This window comes from Loxodonta africana, chromosome 2 (assembly GCF_030014295.1).
Source record: "Loxodonta africana isolate mLoxAfr1 chromosome 2, mLoxAfr1.hap2, whole genome shotgun sequence".
Lineage (NCBI taxonomy): Eukaryota > Metazoa > Chordata > Mammalia > Proboscidea > Elephantidae > Loxodonta > Loxodonta africana.
The window spans coordinates 213,736,781-213,756,997 of NC_087343.1; the positions used below are offsets into that span (position 1 = coordinate 213,736,781).

Sequence of the window (20,217 nt, forward strand, 5' to 3'; positions counted from 1 at the left end):
AGCACTGGGCACCATGTGTGGTGTGGTGGCCACTCTCTGTGCCTGGTACCACCACTCTCCTTGTGGCTGGGGACTGGCACTGTCCTAACAGCAGAGTGTGCTGGCCTGTTCTGGTGCCCAGATGGCCCTGAATGCTGTGCTCCGTCACAGCCTACTGGGAATCCACGTTTTCTCCTTGAGAAAAGGCCTGCTGAGGGCAGGGCCCTGGTGGGTCAGCAGCCCCCACTCCTGCTCACACTGCCCAGGCCCTGCCCGGGGTGAGGAGACCTTCTGGGGCAGCATACATTCCCAAGGAGCAGGGCTGGTCGCTGTCTCACACAGTTTCACACAACCTCTTCCCACTTTTTTTTTTTTTTTTTTAAATTAAAACAGCAACTAGGAAACGCCAACCAGTCAGGAAGAAGGCCCCAGAGTGGGCAGTCCTTTCTGCAAAAAATAGATTTTCCTTTTTTAAAAAAAAAACAACACTAAAGTCCACAGCCCTTGTCGAGCCAGTCCCAGGAGACAGGGCTGGATGGCGCCCTGGAGCAGAGGGAGCTGCCTGGCCTGCAGGTCCCCTAGGGGGCGAGAGAAACGATGGGCTCCAAACCATGCAAGAAAAAACAGCCAAACCCACAAAGCAAAAGAAACAACCCACAGAGGATAAATTAAAAAAAAAAAAAAAAAAAAGATGAAACGATGCTCCCTAGAGGTGGGGGAGTGGGGTTGGCAACTGAGTGCCCTGTGAGGTCCCGTCTGCCAGTGCTGGGTGAAGGCCTCGGGCAGCTCCTGGCATCTCGGTGACCCACATGGCTCATCCCCGTCATGTCCCCTCACCGATGGTGGGCCAGCAGGTATGGCCACGCTGGACCAAAGTGCGCAAAGTCCATTTAGTCAAGAGATAAAAAAATATACAACTTGGTGGCATCTGGGGCCTGGCCAGTGCAGCGGCTGTCCACACAGGCTGTGAGGGGCAGCAGGGTCCAGTGGGGTGCCCAGAGCCCCAGAAGGGAGCTTCAGCTGAACCTCCAGGCCCCTCCAAGTCTAGGATTTGGAGGGCTGGAGGCTTGGGGTCCTTGAAGCAGCAAGGGCAGAGGCACTGGTGGGGCTGGGGGCTCCTGGGCCTGGCTCGGTGCCCCCGATGGACCGGTTCTTTGGCACCTGGGAAGACGGCCTGCTGCAGAGCCAGGTGGGAACAGCCCCCCAGCTCCTCCAGGCGCCCCAAGGCCAAGTGGCAGTAGCTTATAGACGTGGGTCAGCACTGCCCCAGCAGACAGGAACTGAGGTGCTCTGAGGGCTGGGGGTGGGGGGGTCCAAGGCCCCACCCCTACGAGTCCTCCCCCAGGATCTCCTTCACGAAGGCAGCAATGTCTGTCTTCTTGGTTTTGTGCAAGGTGAAGAAAGGGTGCTCCTGGGGGTCAGAGGAGGAGGCACAGTCACCATGGGTGCAGGTGGGGGAGCTGGGCCACCTCCCGCTTGCTCCCCTGGCCCAGGACCCACTTCCCCTGCTGGCAAATGCCTACTCATCCTTCTAAGATCTCTGCCCTGCAAGCCTGCCCTGACTGTTGGAAACAGGTTCAGGGCTCTCCCTCAGCCTGCTTACGGTCACCCTCCAGCCAAACTAAGCTTCACACTTTTCTCCACACACGCCAGGCCTCTGCCCATGCTAGGCCTTCCACCCTTCCTATCATCAGTAGGTAACCCTTCTTTATCCTTCCAGGTGCAGTTCAAATGGTACCTCCTCTGTGAAGCCTTCCCTGATACCTCTGGGTAAAATAGCTCGCCATTCCTCTAGCCCCACCATACCACCTGCCCTGGCACTGCCCTCTGCAGGGCCTGGCATGGAGCAGGGAGCCCCAGAGAGCATGAACGAATGAGTGACTTGTGCATAAATGAATTAATGAAGGTGCCCACCTCTGGGCATGGGGACAGGCCTCCTCAGAGAGCCCAAAAGACAGCAGGCAGGTCATCCACCCCACACTCACCATCAGCTCCAGGTAGCTCATGCGCTCCGCGGGGTTCTTCCTCAGGCTAGGAGAGAACAGGGCAGGCTAAGGCTGGGGGAGACAGAAAGGGAGGCCAGCAGCCCCAGGCAGGCCAGCCCCAGGCCCTGACTGGGCAGCCAGGGAGCACACAAGTGCACCTGGGCTTAGAGAGGGAGAGGGGGACAATTCTCGGGGCTCCCAAGGACAGAGTGGAATCCACGGGTGCAAACTAGAGACCTGGGTCAAGTTTCCTCACCTGTCTGGGCCTTAGTTTCCTTGTCTCTACAATTTCCAAAGTCCCTTCTGATAGTGAACTACTACTGAGAATCACATATATACTCAGACTCAAGGCCTTTAATCTGGAGAGGAAATTCCTTATCATCCTGAGAGAGGAGAGGCCTCAGTTAAAGGGGGTCAAGGTGGCCAATGACTGCCCAGCTCATTTATCTTCAGTCTTATTTTCTAATAAGAGAAATAAAGGCTATGGATTTTCCTCTAAGTGTCTCTTTCCTATAACACATAAATGTTGATATTTTGTGTTCTCATTGCTTTTCACTTCCAGTTGTAATTTTATGTTTTGAAATCTCTTAACCCAAGAGTTATTTAGAAAAATTTCTTTTTAGTTTCCAGGTAGCTTTTCTTCACCTAGTTTTATTGCACTACGGTCAGAGAACATGGCCTATGTGATCCGCCTTTGGGGAATAATTTACTGATACTTCCTTTGGAAGCTCGAATATGATTAATGCTCATAAGAGTCCTGCAGGCATTCTTTACTTTGGCACAAAGTCCTAAACGTCAACCAGTGCAAACTTGTCCGGTATGTTATTCAAATTATTCATATACTTTTATTTTGATCCACCTAGTCTGTCCACTGGTGGAAGGATTGGATTAAAGTCTCTTACTAGGACCAGGGAAACCCTGGTGGCATAGCGGTTAAGTCCTACAGCTGCTAACCAAGAGGTCTGCAGTTCGAACCCGCCAGGCGCTCCTTGGAAACTCTATGATGCAGTTCTACTCTGTCCTATAGGGTTGCTATGAGTCAGAATCGACTCGATGGCACTGGGTTTGGTTTGGTTTTGGTACTAGGACCAGAGAAGCCCTCGTGGCGCAGTGGTTAAGAGCTTGGCTGCTAACCAAAAGGTCAGCAGTTCGAAGCCACCAGCTACTCCTTGGAAACCCTATGTGACAGTTCTGTTGTGTCCTATAAGGTTGCTGTGAGTGGGAATCGACTCAATGGCAACTGGTTTACCAGAACCAGAGTTTTATCAAATTTCCCTTATACTCTTTAGCAATTTCTGCCTTACATATTTCAATACTATGTTGTTTGGGGGTGTGTTGTTAAGGGTCCAGGGCGGGGAGGGGGTGTAGGAAGGGGTACAGACTGGGCCCTGGGGAGGACAGGAAACTCACCACTGTGCAGTGAAGTCCACAAACTCAGGAGAGAACCGGTCAGCTGGGAGCTGGGGGGACGGCTCCTCTACCACCTGCTTCAGCTGTTGGAACGGGGTCCCCCAGGACTCATAAGGAAACCGCAGGATGGCCATCTCAATCTGCAGAGGGACAGTGTTACCGAGGTCAGCATGGCCCTGGTCACCAGATGAACCCACCCTGCACCTGAAAACAGGGTGCAGGGCATCATGGGGGCCTGCCCACCGTGGACTGGCTCCCAGGAGCTGGGCCACCATGTGGGCCAAGGGCTGCTCTGGCTGACCTTTCCAACACAACTGCAGCATCAGACCAAAGGTGAAAGCAAAGCCGCCACCCGTAGCTCTTCTGACCCTGCCTTAAGACACCGTGTATGGAGCAAGCCTTGCCCTATGTGGGACCACTTTCTCCATCATGTGCTTTAAATCACTCTGAAGCAGGGAGGTTTTATGTAAAACCCCAGGTTCTAATCGATCTGGGAAAAGGACAGGAAAAGGCACCCCTGGGCCACTCCTGGCAGGCAGCAATCACCAGAGCCCTCAGACAGTGTCCACTTCTGTCAGCCACAAGCCACCCCTCCCCAATGTCTCCCCAATACAGACACAGCATCCCGTCATTTTTAATGACAGAGGATGTGGACGGGAAGTCAAACAACTCTCACACACATCTGCCCCCACGTTCATGGAAGGGCTGCTGGATGGAAGACACATGTGATTGGTGCTGCCTGCCTGGCCCCAGCAGGTGTTTAAGTTTGCAACCCCTCCTCCGCCCTAAAGCCTCCCATCCCCGCCTACTGACATCCTATAAGGCCCATCTACGATGCCTCCTCCTCCAGGAAGCCTTCCCCTTCCTGCCCTCATCACTGTTTTTCTCTGACCTCCTGGCCACATTGGGTCTCATCTCTCCTGCATGGTTGTGACTCCCACGGGCACCCTCCAGGCACCCAGCCCCGAACGCTGCCAGGAGTTGGTGTGAAGTCAGATTCTGGATTCCAATCGTGACAGCTGGGATGAAAACAAGGACCCAGGCAAGCCTGGCCTCTGTCTGGAGGAGCACAGGGATGCTGTGACTCTAGCACAGTGCCCTTGCTGGCAGCCCACAGGCACACAGAGCCAAGAAGCCATGGCCCAAACAGACAGCGTGGGTGTGCTGGCAACTGGTGCGCAAACCAATCGCCGATGATGATGCTAAAAAAGTACCTTCCCATTAGCCCAGAGGCACAAATGCAGCACATACCAGGGCATGCACAATGCAGCGACGTGGGTGTGAGTGTGCATGACTGTGTGTGTATCGGTGTTTGTGTGTGCAATGTGTGTGTATATTTGTGATTCTGTGTGTGTGCCTGTGTGGGGCATTGTGTCTGTGCCTGCATATCTATGCATCTGTGTGTGTCTGTTTTCATACCACAAACCTCCTGAGTCGGGTGATTTTCTTAGAATGTTGGCTGATTCCAACATGCAGGAGGGAGGGTTCTGTAAGGGCCACCAGAGAAGGAGTCAGCACCTGCCAGTGTTTATAAGTAGGGAAGCAAATTGTCCAAACCTTTGACCAAGTTACCCCCCTCTTGATAATTTTTCTAAAAAGCTCAAAAAACGGAAAACAAAGTTGCTGCCACACCTGGGCATGGAGAGGTGCCTCACAGTGTCACCTAGACACTCACAAGACAACACTTTACTATGCTTAGGAAGCTTCTAAACAGTGCAATCACCAACAAAAGCTCCCAATATTGTTACAAACATGGCACTAAAGAGACCACAGAAAGGATGCTGTTTACAGGACGAGAGCTGAAGCAAGGAGCAGAGCGTCACCTGGTGGGACCTCAGCTGCGAGCGCACGCGGCAGTCACTCAGATTTTCCACTGCTCTGCGCACACCCATGAAGGACGGTGAAAGGACCACAAGCACTGACTTGGGGGCTACAGGTAAATTTTAGCGAGTGGGCAGATTTGCAAGCGTGGAATCCACAAACAACGAGGGCCCACTACACCCCTGTAAAACCTCAAACGTTCACAATAATACGAACATCAACACTTGGTCAGTGTTGATTATGGGCCAAGAGCCTTCCCAAATGTTCCAGGCCCGGCTGCCATCGAGTCGACTTTGACTCATGGCGACCCCATGTGTCAGAGTAGAACTGCGCTCCATAGGGTTTTCAAACTGCTGAGTTTTCAGAAGTAGATGGCCGGGTCTTTCTTCCAAAGAGCCTCCGGGTAGAGGTGCGTTAACTGTTTGCACTACCCAGGGCCTCCAGAAAGATGCATATGAGGAGTTTACAACAATCAGAGATACATGAATGCTGTAATGTTAAGTGGAGAAGTCTGAATGGGTGTGTGCGAAAAAGGCAACGAAAAAATTCCAGAAGGAAATGTATACTGTTGGGAGTTAGCAATGGGGGAAAGATGTGTTTTGTTGAATGGTACTATGATTTTTTTCTTCCTTTTATTTTCCCTCTGTATTTTTACATTTAATTAATTCTATGACCTGGGGGAAAACTCTAATCTGTACAATGGTTGCTACTCTCCAAAGGTGGTTCCCCCCACCTCCCCTGCTCTGTGTGCCCGCCACTCCACCCACCATGAGGTGGGGTCCCTTCCCCTGCCCTCAAGTCCAGGCCGGCCTCTGACTAGCACTGGCCAATAAAATGAAAAGGAAGTGGTGCTGGGCCAGCTCCAGGCCAGGCCCTGAGGAGGACTTCCTTTTTGGAAGCCTTCCACCAGAAAAGGGTTCCAACTCTCCTGACTGCTCTATGCTGAAAGGAGGCCTAAACCGGCCACATTTCTGAGCCATACAAAGGGTCACCGTGACTGTGAAGACTGCCAGCTGCATATAGCCCATGAGTGCCCCAGCCACTGCCAGGTGGAGCAGAAGAGTCACCCGGAACAGCCCAGCCCATACTGCAGACACTTGAGAAATAACGACCCTTGTTGCTCCAAGTCAGTGGGTTTTGGAGTGGCCTGACACACAGCATGCTGACACCTGAGGCACACACTTAGCACACACTTGGCCAAGTTCCAGTGTGGACATTAGGAGGCCACTGGGACAGGGTGGGTCCCCAAAAATGATGATGGACAAATAAAACAAAGGGGGGGGGAGAAGGTGGGGAATGAAGAGGGAGGGGAACCAGGTGTGTATAGGTATGTGTGTGTGATGTGACCATGAGTTAGATTCCATGCATCCAGCCAGTTTAGTGTGGTCTCTCTGGATAAAAAGAACCTCTTCTTTTTATTTTTTAATTTTTTCATTACCATTGGCATAAATGGTATGCCAGCCACTGTGATGCCTGTGGACCTCAGAGGTAAGGTGTTATTCCGGTTCTAAGGCATTTACAGTTAAGGTGGGTTCCTTTTGAAATGTGTGACACTCAGACCAGAGTCAGAGCCTCGTTACTGTACAGGCTGAGCATTCTATTAGGTGATGCTTCCTGGATGTGGTCGTTTTGGAAACATTTGCCTTTTTTTCCCTTTTATTTCTGTAACATAAAGCTTGCAGGCATAATTATTGCTTTCCTGTATGAATCGACTCGACGGCACTGGGTTTTTTTTTTTTTTTTTTTTTTATGATAGTTAGGGAGACCTGATGGGTTTGTTTTGCTTTTCTGTGTCATCTTTGGAAAACCAGAGGTATCCCAAGTAACCTAATAGAAAGGCGCCCAAGATAAAGTAATCAAAGCTCTCAATGGTATACTGTAACACCCCAGATCAGTGGCACCACAGTGCCACTCACCTCATTGGTGACTTGTTATTACCAGATCACATTTCTCAAAATGTATATTACCAACCAAAAATTTAAACACAAATAGCATGCATTTCAATACTGAAAACACATGTCATCCAAAAAAAAGAAATTAAGGAGAAAAAATGTAGTAATAAAATTAACTCAGGAATTAGAAAACTCTTACCTATGAATATACTATTACCCCTTCAGGTTTAGAATATTCACCTCTACTTCAAAATGAAAGAGTTTAACTGAAAAAATGATGTCTCAACAATATTAAGCAAAACAAAGACACCACCCCAATTCCACCTGCCTGACAAGAAAATTTTTTTTATTGTGCTTTAATTTTTTTTTTAAGTGGAAGTTTACAAATCAAGTCAGTCTCTCATACAAAAACTTATACACACCTTGCTATGTACTCCTAGCTGCTCTCCCCTAATGAGACAGCACACTCCTCCTCTCCACCCTGTATTCCCCATGACCATTCAAAGCTCCTGTCCCTGCTCTGCCTTCTCATCTTGTCTCCAGACAGAAGCTGCCCACATAGTCTCATGCATCCACTTGAGCCAAGAAGCTCACTCTTCACCAGTATCATTTTCTGTCTTACACTTCAGTCCAATCCCTGTCTGAAGAGTTAGCTTTGGGAATGGTTCCAGTCTTGGGCTAACAGAAGGTCCCAGGATCATGACCTCCCAGATCCCTCCAGTCTCAGTCAGACCCTTAAGTCTGGTCTTTTTACAAGAATGTGAGGTCTGCATCCCACTGTTCTCCTGCTCCATCAGGGATTCTCTGTTGTGTTCTCTGTCAGGGCAGTCATCGGATGTAGCCAGGCACCATCTACTTCTGGTCTCAGGCTGATGTAGTCTCTGGTTTAAGTGGCCCTTTCTGTCTCTTGGGCTCATATTTACCTTGTGTCTTTGGTGTTCTTCATTCTCCTTTGCTCCCTCAGGTGGATTGAGATCAACTGATGCATCTTAGATGGCCACTTGCTAGCATTTAAAACCCCAGATGCCACTCACCAAAGTGGAATGCAGAATGTTTTCTTAATACATTTTGTTATGCCAATTGACCTAGATGTCCCCTGAAACCATGGTCCCCAGACCCCCGTCCCTGCTACTCTGACCTTCGAAGTGTTTGGTTGTATTCATGAAACTTCTTTGCTTTTGGTTTAGTCCAGTTGTGCTAACCTCTCTTGTATTGTGTGTTGTCTTTCCCTTCACCTAAAATAGTTCTTATCTACATCTAATTAGTGAATACCCCTCTCCCTTCTCACCCTAGTAACCATCAAAAAATATTTTATTCTGTGTTTAAACTATTTCTTGAGTTCTCATAATAGTGGTTTCATACAATATTTGTCCTTTTGCAACTAATTTCACTCAGCATAATGCCTTCCAGATTCCTCCATGTTATGAGATGTTTCATGGATTCATCATTGCTCTTAATTGTTGCATAGTAACCCATTATGTGAATACACCATAATTTATTTATCCATTTATCCGTCAACAGGCACCTTGGTCGCTTCTATTTTTTTTTGTTATTGTAAACAGTGCTGCAATGAACATGGGTGTGCGTATGTCTGTTTGTGTAAAGGCTCTTATTTCTCCAGGATATATTCCAAGGAGTGGGATTGCTGGATCGTATAGTAGTTCTATTTCTAGCTTTCTAAGGAAGCACCAAATCAATTTCCAAAGTGGTTGTATCATTTGACATTCCCACCAGCAGTGTATAAGTGTTCCAGTCTCTCCACAACCTCTCCACCATTTATTATTTTGTGTTTTCTGGATTAATGCCAGCCTTGTTGGGGTGAGATGGTATCTCATTTAGTTTTGATTTGCATTTCTCTAATGGCTAATGATCATGAACATTTCCTCATGTATCTGTTAGCCACCTGAATGTCTTCTTTGGTGAAGTGCCTGTTCATGTCCTTTACCCAATTTTTAATTGGGTTATTTGTCTTATTGTTGTTGAGTTTTCACAGTATCACATAGATTTTAGAGATCAGACGCTGATCAGATTTGTCATAGCCAAAAAATTTTTCCCAGTCCATAGGTAATCTTTTTACTCTTCTGGTGAAGACCGTGGATGAGCATAGGTGCTTGATTTTTAGGAGCTCCCAGTTGTCTAGTTTCTCTTCTGGTGTTTGTGCATTGTTAGTAATGTTTTGTAAACTGTTTATGCCATGTATTAGGTCTCCTAGCATTGTCCCTATTTCTTCTTCCATGATTTTTATTGTTTTAGATTTTATGTTTAAGTCTTTGATCCATTTTGAGTTAGTTTCTGTGCACGCTGTGAGGTATAGGTCTTGTTTCATTTTTTTACAGATGGATATCTAGTTATGCCAGCACTCTTTGTTAAACAGACTGTCTTTTCCCCAATTAACAGACTTTGGGCCTTTGTCAAATATTAGCTGTTCTTATGTGGATGGATTTGTCTGGATTCTCAATTCTGTTCCATTGGTCTATGTATCTGTTGTTGTACCAGTACCAGGCTGTTTTGACTATTGTGGTGGTACAATATGTTCTAAAATCAGGTAGTATGAGGCTCCCACTTTGTTTTTTTTAGTAATGCTTTGCTTATCCGGGGCCTCTTTCCCTTCCATATGAAGTTGATTTGTTTCTCCATCTCATTAAAAAATGTCATTGGAATCCCGATCAGTATTACATTGTATCTATAGATCATTTTGGGTAGAACAGACATTTTTACGATGTTGAGTCTTCTTATCCATGTACAAGGTATATTTTTCCACTTATACAGGTCTCTTTTGGTTTCTTGCAGTAGCGTCTTGTAGTTTTCTTTGTATAAGTCTTTTACGTCTCTGGTAAGATTTATTCCTAAGTATTTTATCTTCTTGGGGGCCACTGTAAATGGTATTGATTTGGTGATTTGCTCCTGGACATTCTCTTTGTTGTTATAGAGGAATCCAACTGATTTTTGTATGTTTATCTTGTATCCTGATTCTCTGCTGAACTCTTCTATTAGTTTCAGTAGTTTTGTTGAGGATTCTTTAGGGTTTTCTGTGTATAAGATCATGTCATCTGCAAATAGAGATACTTTTACTTCTTTCTTACCAATCTGGATGCCCTTTATTTTTTTTAATTTTTATTGTGCTTTAAGTTTACACATCAACTCAGTCTCTCATACAAAACCTTATACACACCTTGCTATATACTCCTAGTTACCCTCCCCCTAATAAGACAGCACATCCCTTCCCTCCACCCTGTATATCCGTGTCCATTCAGCCAGCTTCTGTCCCCCTTGGCCTTCGCATCTCCCCTCCAGACAGGAGCTGCCCAGATAGTCTCATGTGTCTACTTGATCCAAGAAGCCCACTCCTCACCAGTATCATTTTCTGTCTCGTAGTCCAGTCCAATCCTTGTCTGGAAAATTGGCTTCGAGTATGGTTCCTGTTTTGGGCTAACAGAAGGTCTGGGGACCATGACCTCTGAGATCCCTCTGGTCTCAGTCAGACCATTAAGTCTGGTCTTTTTACTAGAATTTGGGGTCTGCAACCCACTGCTCTCCTGCTTCTTCAGGGATGCCCTTTATTTCTTTATCTAGCCTAATTGCTCTGGCTAGGACTTCCAGCACAATGTTGAATAAGAGTGGTGATAAAGAACCATCCTTGTCTGGTTCTCATTCTCAAGGGGAATGCTTTCGGACTCTTTCCACTTAGGATGATGTTGGCTGTTGGCTATGTAAAAATGCCCTTTATTATGCTAAGGAATTTTCCATCTATTTCTATTTTGCTGAGACTTTTTATCATAAATGGGTGTTGGACTTGGTCAAATGCCTTTTCTGCATCAATTGATAAGATTATGTGGTTCTTGCCTTTTGTTTTATTTATATGATGGATGACATTAATTGTTTTTCTAATGTTGAACCAACCCTGAATACCTGGTATAAATCCCATTTAAAAAAATGGTATATGATGGATGACATTAATTGTTTTTCTAATGTTGAACCAACTCTGAATACCTGGTATAAATCCCATTTGGACATGATGAATTTTTTTTTTTTTTATATTGTTGAACTCTATTGGCTAGAATTTTGTTGACGGTTTTTGCATCTATGTTCATGAGGGATATAGGTCTGCAGTTTTCTTTATTTGTGGTGTCTTTACCTGGTTTTGGTATCAGGGATATGCTGGCTTCATAGAATGAGTCTGGGAGTATTCCATCCTTGTCTATGCTCTGAAATACCTTTAGTAGTTGTGGTGTTAACTCTTCTCTGAAAGTTTGGTAGAATTCTCCAGTGAAGCCGTCAGGGCCAGGGTTTTTTGTTGTTGTTTTTGGGAGTTTTTAAATTACCTTTTCAATCTCTTCTTTTGTTATGGGTTTATTTTGTTGTTCTACCTCTGTTTCTGTTAGTTTAGGTAGGTAGTGTGTTCCTAGAAATTCATCCACTTCTTCTAGGTTTTCAAATTTGTTAGAGTACAATTTTTCAAAGTAACCTGATACAATTATTTCCAATTGGGTCTGTTGTGACATCACCCATCTCATTTCTTATTTGGGTTATTTGCTTCCTCTCCTGCTTTTCTTTTGTCAGTTTGGCCAATGGTTTATCAATTTTATTAATTTTTTCAAAGAACCAGCTTTTGGTCTTGTTAACTCAAATGTTTTTCTGCTCTCTCTTTCATTTAATTCTGTTCTAATTTTTATTATTTGCTTTCTTCTGGTGCCTGAAGTTTTCTTTTGTTGCTCTCTTTCAATTTGTTCAAGTTGTAGGGATAATTCTTTGATTTTGGCCCTTTCTTCTTTTTGGATGTGCGCATTTATTGCTATAAACTGACTTCTGAGCACTGCTTTAGCTGTGTCCCAAAGGTTCTGATAGGAAGTGTTTTCATTCTCATTGGATTCTATGAATATCTTTATTTTGTCCTTAATGTCTTCTATAACTCAGTAGTTTTTGAGCAAGGTGTTGTTCCGTTTCCAAGCATTTGATTTCTTTTTCCTGCTTTTTCTGTTATTGATTTCTACTTTTATTGCTTTATGGTCAGAGAAGTGGAAAAATTATTTTGATGTTCATTCTTTCCCAGTCACTGTCTACAGAAACACTGAGTACAGAAAATAAAGTTACAGTCATATAATAACAATAATAATGACAATATCAGTAAAATCTAAAACTCCTCCATTGGTCCTACACCAACCCCTGACATTGTTCCCACCTGCCCTCTCTTCCATCTCCCCTCAGATCCAGCTACCCAGGCACATCAGGTATGTGGCTACCTCAGGGCCTTTTGCGCCTGCTGCTCTGTCTCTGGGACCCCTCTGCCCCCTCGCTCAGTCACCAGATGCCTGCCCTGGTTCCTCACCTGCAGTAGGGGCCCTCCCCCCCACCGGTCACTTCCCACTCCTCCCTACCTCACAGGTCCCCATGCCCTGGGTCATCCTCCATCTGACTGGTTTATTTACTGGGTGAGTCCACTCTCCAACCGCAGAGGGGTAAGGGCAGGTGGGAAATTCCCCTGGGGCCAGGATCTCTGGGGCAGGGAAGGTAGTGACACTATCAAAACTCTAAGGACAAGTCCATACCCAGAACACACATCATCAGCTCCACCAGCTGAAATGGGGGACGATCACTCCAGCTGGTCAGCGCCCTCCTTTATGATGCTAGCTGTGGCTGTGTGCAGCTTCTCCACAGGCCTACTGTTACGCACAACTGCCTAGATGCAGGTGGGGAAGCACCCAGCCTATCTTTCCTGACCCTCCAGTCCACTCTCCCCTCCTGCCAGAGCAAGTGTTCTAAAACGCAAATGTGAACAAAAAAATAAATAATGACCCTGACCCTCACCTTTGCCCTGAGCCCTGACTCAGGGAGCAGTAGGGAACTTCTGAGCAGAACAAGAGACACACACAGGCCTGGAACTATCCCTGTGCCTCGATGACCTAGAGGCAAATCATGGGTACAGAGAGGAGCCCTGCACCACTCCCTCCACGCAGCTCAGTGGTAACAGGTGGGCACCACTTCCCACCTGCCCAATGGTGACATTGTAGGCTATGCAGGCTCGGAGTCAAGAAGCTCACCCACCCCATCCCCCAAGCCCAGTGAAAGACACCTGGATCCCGCATACAACACGCTCTTCACTATGAGAAAGATCTGAAAGGATTTTCATTGTTTTCCTTTTGACATTTTGTACATATGAAGAGCTCATTTAATTTACTGTGATAGGATATGACTTCTCAACAATCACCATGAGCTCTCCAGAATTCTTCCAGAGTGAGAAATGTTTAATGGGTGAGTTATCTCAAGATGTCAAGATCCTCTTGTAGAGATTGGATTTAACCATCAGGGAAGGGGTATAATGGCACCTGCACAATGCTCTGAGGTACATGGTTATTTTGATGGCACCTTTTCTTCTCAGAGTTTGAGGTCAACATTTCTCTCCGGGACCTAAACTATGTTATCCCAATGGCTCGCAGATGCAGGCAGGCCCCCTCCTAGCCCTCCCTGACCAGCAAGGATAAGACCCCCATTACCATTGTGATGCCGAGGCTCCAGACATCGGACTTGACATTGTAGCCCTTCTGGTTCAGCTCCGGGTTGATTCTCTCAGGCTGTTGGGGGGACAGTGAGTCGTGATAACATACCCAAGGGTGAGAATACCCAGATGGGGGCACCTAAGGCCCCAAGAACTAAGTCTTCCTCCCCCTCCCCCACATTGAGGGATCCCGCTGCCTCACATGACAGCCACAGACACTGTGGCCAACAAGGGCTAGGGTCACAAGGTACAACCTGGTGTCCTACCCTGCCTTGGGCAGGGGCTGCAGGGCCCACTTCCCTGGCATTAGAAGAGAGGCAGAGTCTCCCTGCATAGGGGTCTGTGTTGTTTACATTCAAACAGGGGTAGTTTGGGCCCAGTAATGACATTGGATAAGCAGGGACTGCTTGGCCAAGGCGGCGCACCCAGGGCCCGGTGGGCGGCGGCACTCACGGCCATGTAGGGCTTGCAGCCGGCGTCCATAGTCTTAGCCACGGAGTCCACCAAGTAGCCACTAATCCCAAAGTCGCACATCTTCACATGGCCCTCCTTGTTGATGAGCACATTGGAGGGCTTCACGTCTACAGGGACATAATGGGTTGTCTTAGCTCCTGTCCATGGAGTTCTGGTGCAGGCATGGCACCCAGCTGTGTCAGGCCATACCATGCCCTACCACCAAGAGCCTGTCCTCAGATGAGGATTCTAAGGGTGTGGGAGGTGGTGCCACTCGCCCATGTCATGCAGTGGGTGGTGGCACAGCTGAGACATAAGCCAGGTCCTTCTGACTCCACTGTTGCTGGACTCCGAAAGTCAGGACTCCTCCTAGCAGTACCCACAGGTCCCAGAAGGCCCCAAGAGGCACAGGGATGTCCAGGCAGTGCTGAGCATCACAGGTGGCCACAGGGAGATGAGCCCTAGACTGGCAGTCAGGCTCAGCTCCCGATCCCCCAGGCACATCATCCATGAGCCTCTCTGAGCCAGTTTGCTCATCCTGACAATGGGGAGAAGTCCACCCGCCTAGGGGGCCTGGACGAAATGATATACACTAACAAGTCACGCCTGCTCCCACAACCTCCCCACCATGAGTCCCTGTGAGGCCCCTTCCCCTGTCCCCCTATAAAGTCCCCCATGATGTCCCTCCCTCACGTCCCACCCCGAGAGTCCCCTGTGAGGCCCCCCATGAACCCTCACCCTGCCCACACGCACCTCTGTGGATCACGGAGAGTTTGCTGTGCAGGTGCTCCAGGGCCCTCACAATCTGTATTGCGGGTAGGGGTGGGGAAGGGATGAGGAGGGGCTATTTGCAGTGCATTGACATGCACAGAGCAATTACTCCACCCCTGCCCAGTGTGGCCCTGTCTCCTTTCCCCCCACACACACACCCCAGCCCCTAGCCCCTGGGGCTGTCCACTATCAGGGCAACCCCGCTGCAGACATGCTGCCTGTCTTTCTTTCCCCCGTCCTGCCCCAGGTCTGCCAGGTCTCAAGCCCAAGACTTTCCCAGGAATACCCCAAGCCTAAGACCCCGAAAGTCCCAGATCTGTGACATCCCTGGCCTATCAACACTCTGATCAGGCTCTCCTCAGGTAACCTCAGCCTCTCTGCAGCCTTCTGCTCCTCTCTCCACCCCTGCAGAGCCAAGTCCACTTGCTCGGAGCACTTGTCCATGGGCATGGGCACATCAGGATGGAGAAACACCACTTATACACCTACAGTTCCCTTTCGCCCTGGCCGCTGGGATGCTCACTCTCCTCAGGGAAAGTCTACAACCTCAGCAGGAATGTGTTTTGGATGCTAACCTCTCCCCAATTCAGCTCATCTCTACCATCCTTTTCCCTCATCCTGCTTGTACCCCTGTGGGTTGCCTCATGGCATTTTGAGAATGAGGAAGTTGTAAATACTCAGGTCCTTTTTGAAAAACTTCCTGAGACTGGGAAGTTAGGAGAGGAGCCCTGGTGGCACAGTGGTTAAGTGCTCAGCTGCCAAATGAAAAGGTTGGTGGTTCAAAGCCACCAGCCACTTCACAGCAGAAAGCTGTGGGGAAGCTAGGGAGAAAAACATGAAGGCCTAGAGACGGACCTGTCAAGCCTGTGTGGCCCCCGGATGCCCTCAGCAAGAAGCTCTGGTCCTGGCTGGGACCCAGAAGCAGTAGTCTCGGTTCAGCGGCTGCAGGGGCCCAGCTCTGCCCTGGATACCACAGGGCAGCCAGGCTCTGCCCACTGGAGCAGGGCCAAGGCCTCCAGCCCCAGCCCAGGCCCAAAGCCACTCACCGACACAGCAATCTCCCCCAAAATATCCTCTGGAATTGTCATGTTTTTGTCCAGCACCTTCCGGTAGAATTTATCCAGAGAGGTGTCCATAAGCTCCATACAGATCCACACATCACCCTAGAGTGGAGATAAGGGGTCAGCTCATGCAGATCTCGCCTGTATCCTGACCCCCACCAGCCCCAGGCCCACCCTCGGACATAGCCCCCGCCTACTCAGCCCTCACCTTTACTGAGCTCCACACCTGTGTTCTTCCATCTTGCTCTCGAACTTTCTCAATCCATCTGATTTTTGCCACCCCCCAATTGTCTACACTGGTGGGCCCACATACCAGCCTCCCCCCTGTTCTGTTGCCTCTTGCCCCCCTCCCCCCCATCTGATCTCTAATTCCAAGACATTTTCCAAGGAAAAGAGATAAAAATACGAACCAATCGTGTGCCTCCAACAGGGGCTTTCAGGGCCAGCTAAGCCAGCTCAACTCCAGTGCCCTGTCCTGCAGCCCCTCCTACTGCGGCCCCTGCACCCACCATGTCCCTTGCCCCAGCTTACCTCCAGGACTCTGTCCTGTAGTCCCTCCTACTGCAGCCCCTGCACCCACCACGTCCCTCGCTCCAGTTCAGACCCAGGACCCAGCCCTGCAGCCCCTCCCACTGTGGCCCCTGCACCCACCACATCCCTCACTCCAGCTCAGACCCTGCTGATGATGAGAATGGTCCTTACGAGCCCCCCATGCAGAGCACTTGCTGTGGGCCAGGCCCATGCTACGTCTTCTAATGCAGAGGACAACTTCAGGAGGGATGGACAATTACTCGCTTCATTGTACAGATGGGGAAACTGAAGCACAGAGCAGTAGCTAGTGGGGAAGCCAGGTGTCTGGGTCCTAAGGACCAAGCGGCGCTGCCTCTGCGAGGACAGGGACTCTGCCACCCATGTTGTCCCAGCACCCACATGCAGTAGGTTTGCCAATTGAGCAAAATGATGATGGCGGGTTGCCAGCTCGACAGATGGTGGGCACTGGCCCAGCCCCCGACCAGGCCATACCTCTCTGAAGAGGGCCCCGTAGAAGGTGACAGTGTAGAAGCAGTCAACTGTCCGCATGTTGATGTCCAAGTCCATGAGCAGCCTCTTCTGCTCCTGTGAGTTCACGGTGGCTCGAATCCGCTGTTTGGGGGAAGGTGTGACATGGCTCAGGGGAACAGCCACAAAGGGGGCCAAGAGCCAGGGGCTCTGAGAGCCATCGCCCAGCCTACCCTGGAAAGCTCTGCCCCGTCACTGGTTTGGCAGCAGGGTAGCCGCAGAGCTGGGAGCCGACCAAAGCTCATCAGCTGAACAAAAAACCAATGGCCTGTGAGCCTGTGTCAGGCTCAGCTCCCACTCCTCCTCCAGGCAGCTCTCCGAGGCAACTCCCGGCTGTAGTGCTCCCCTGGAGGGCTGGGGCGGAGTGTGGTCTGCTCACCTTCACAGCCATGATGGTACCACTCTGGGCATGTCGCACCTTCTCCACTACCCCATAGGCTCCACGGCCCAGCTCCGAGATGGTCACCAGGTCATCGGCTTCCACCTCGAAGTTCTTGAGGGGACAGAAAAGACAGAGAGTTGATGGCAGTACTATAGAGACAACTGGGGCAAGTCAAAGAGCTGACCAGTCAGTCAGGTCTGGGTTCAAACCCTGAACCAGTCACAACTCGCTATGTGGCCCTAAGAGAGTACTTTAACCTCTCTGAGATGCTCACTGCCCTCAGTACAGTAGCACCAAAATCAAAGGGCCTCTACAAGCGTTAAGCAAGATAGACCATGAAATACACCCGCTGGCCCACGGAGCTAGAAAAATGCCCCTCCCCCTTCCCTCCAACCCTACTCAAGCCTTTAAATTGAATCGTTCCTTCAACCAGTATTTACTGAGCACCTGCTACGAGCAAATTCTTACTTCAGCACTGGGACACACACAGAGAAGAAAACAAAGGTCTTGGTCTCATAGAAGTTGCCCTTTATGGGGAGAGGCGGACAAAGAAAGAACAAGCAAACCACTAAAGAGTGGCAGCCATGGCAAAGGCTAGGGGTGAAGGAGATGGGGGGACAGATACAGGGCAGAGGCTTCCCTCAGCACTAGCCACAGTCCTCAGTCACTGGCGTCCTCCCACATCATCTGCAGGCACACGGAGGACAATGAAGGGAAAGACGCCAGTCCAAAAAGGCTACACACTGTGCAATTCCACCTCTGTGACTTTCTGGAAAGTCAGTAGAGGCAGTAAGGAGGCCCTGGGTGGTGTAAACAGTTCACACGCTCGGCTGCTAACCGAAAGGTTGGAGGTTAGAGTTCATCTGGAAGCACCTCGGAAGGAAGTCCAGGGAATCTACTTCCCCAAAATCAGCCACTGAAAACGGAGGGGATGCTATGAACAGTTTGCGCCGAAAAATTATATAACTTAAGGGGAAATGGACAAATTCCTTGAAACACATAAGCTCCCTACACTGACTCAAGAAGAAATAGTGGCTCTCAACAGACCCACAACAAATGGAAGAGCAATCAAAATCCTCCCAGCAAAGGAAAGTCCTGGACTATATAGCTCCACTGGGGAATTCTATCAAACATTTATAGAGAAAATGACTCCAATCCCACTTAAACTTTTCCAAAAACGGAAGAGGAGGATAGGGAACACTACCTAACTCATTCTAAGAGGCGAGATTTACCCTGATACCAGAGCCAGACAAAGATATCATAAGAAAACTATAGACCAATATCCTTTATGAATATAGATGCAAAAATCTTCAACAAAAAACTAGCAAACTGAATCCAAAAACATGTTAAAAAGATTATATGCCACGATCAAGGGGGATTTATCCCAGGAATACCCCCAGGGTAGTTCAACAATAGAAAATCAATCGATATAATGCACCACATTAACAGAATAAGGGAAAAGAACCACAGATCATCTCAATCAATGCACAAAAGGCATTTGACAAAATTCAACACTCTTCCACGATAAATACATTCAACACGACAGAAACAGTAAGAAACTGACCTGATTTGTAAACTTTCACTGAAAGCACAATAAAAATTTTTTAAAAAGATAGAAACAGAAGAGAAATCCCTCAATGAAATAAAGAGCATTTCTAAAAAACCTACAGCTAACATCAAAATCAACGGAGAAAGACTGAGCTTTTCCATTAGGTTCACAAACAAGACAGGGATGCCCACTCTCACCACTGCCTTTCAACATTGTTCTCAAGTCCTAACCAGAGCAATTAGCCTAGAAAAAATAAAAGGTATTTAGGGAATTTAGAGACCAAACCCACCGCCGTCGAGTCGATTCCGACTCATAGCAACCCTACAGGACAGAGTAGAGCTGCCCCATAGCATTTCCAAGGAGCCCCTGGCGGATTCGAACTGCTGACCTCTTGGTTAGCAGCTGTAGCACTTAACCACGATGCCACCAGGGTTTCCGGAATTTAGGGAAGGAGGTAGTAAAACTATTTTCACAGATGATATAATTCTATACACAGAAAACCTCAAAGAATCCACAAGAAAGGTTCACTAATAAATGAACTCAGCATGGTGGCAGGGTACAAGCTCAACACACAAAAATCAGTTGGCTTTTTATACATAGGCAACAGCAGGTGGAAAAGAAATTAAGGGAACATTACCATTTACAATAGCATCTAAAAGAATAAAGTAGCTGGTAAGAAAATTAACCAGGAAGGTGAAGACTTGTACACAGTAAACTATAAAACATGACTTAAAGATATCAAAGACAACCTAAATAAACGGAAGCACATTCCATTTTCATGGACTGAAAGGCTTAATACAGTTAAGATGTGAATACTACCCAAAGCAATCTATATATTCAATGCAATCCCCATCAATGTTCCAACAACCTTCTTTGTAGAAATGGAAAAGCCAACCTTCAAATTTATATGGAAGGGCAAGGGACCTCGAATAGCTAATGTAATCTTAAAGGAGAATAAAGTAGGAATGCTCACATGTCCAGATTTCAAAACATATTACAAAGCCACAATAATTAAAACAGTCTGGTACTGGTATAATAAATGACATGTGGAGCAAGGTATTCAAAGCTCATAAACAAATCCATGTATCTATGGTCAACTGATTTTCAACAGGAGTGCTAAGTCTATTCAGTGGGGAAGGAAGAGTCTCTTCAATAAATTGTTATGTGCCGTTGAGTCAGTTCCAACTCATAGAGATCCCATGTTTAACAGAACGAAAATACTGCCCAATCCTCTGCCATCCTCACATTGTTGCAGCCACTGTGTCAGTCCATCTTCTCAGCAGTCTTCCTCTTTTTCACTGACCCTCTACCTTACCAAGCATGATGTCCTTCTATAGGGACTGGTCCCTCCTGATAACATGT

At 48.0% G+C, this 20,217-nt stretch overlaps 1 protein-coding gene across 1 annotated transcript in view; it reads right to left on the reverse strand.

Annotated features, from left to right (window-relative positions):
* Positions 1–335: 335 nt before the first annotated feature.
* Positions 336–20,217, reverse strand: part of MAP2K3 (mitogen-activated protein kinase kinase 3) — a 36,955-nt gene continuing 17,073 nt past the window's right edge. Inside the window, exons 4-12 of the mRNA XM_010600218.3 lie at positions 17,304–17,417; positions 16,889–17,008; positions 15,851–15,967; positions 14,787–14,838; positions 14,034–14,161; positions 13,579–13,656; positions 3,375–3,514; positions 1,965–2,010; positions 336–1,390 (exon numbers count right to left, since the gene is read on the reverse strand). Coding sequence (XP_010598520.1) covers positions 1,307–1,390; positions 1,965–2,010; positions 3,375–3,514; positions 13,579–13,656; positions 14,034–14,161; positions 14,787–14,838; positions 15,851–15,967; positions 16,889–17,008; positions 17,304–17,417 — 879 coding nt within the window. The 3' untranslated portion in view covers positions 336–1,306. The remainder of the gene's footprint in view (positions 1,391–1,964; positions 2,011–3,374; positions 3,515–13,578; positions 13,657–14,033; positions 14,162–14,786; positions 14,839–15,850; positions 15,968–16,888; positions 17,009–17,303; positions 17,418–20,217) is intronic.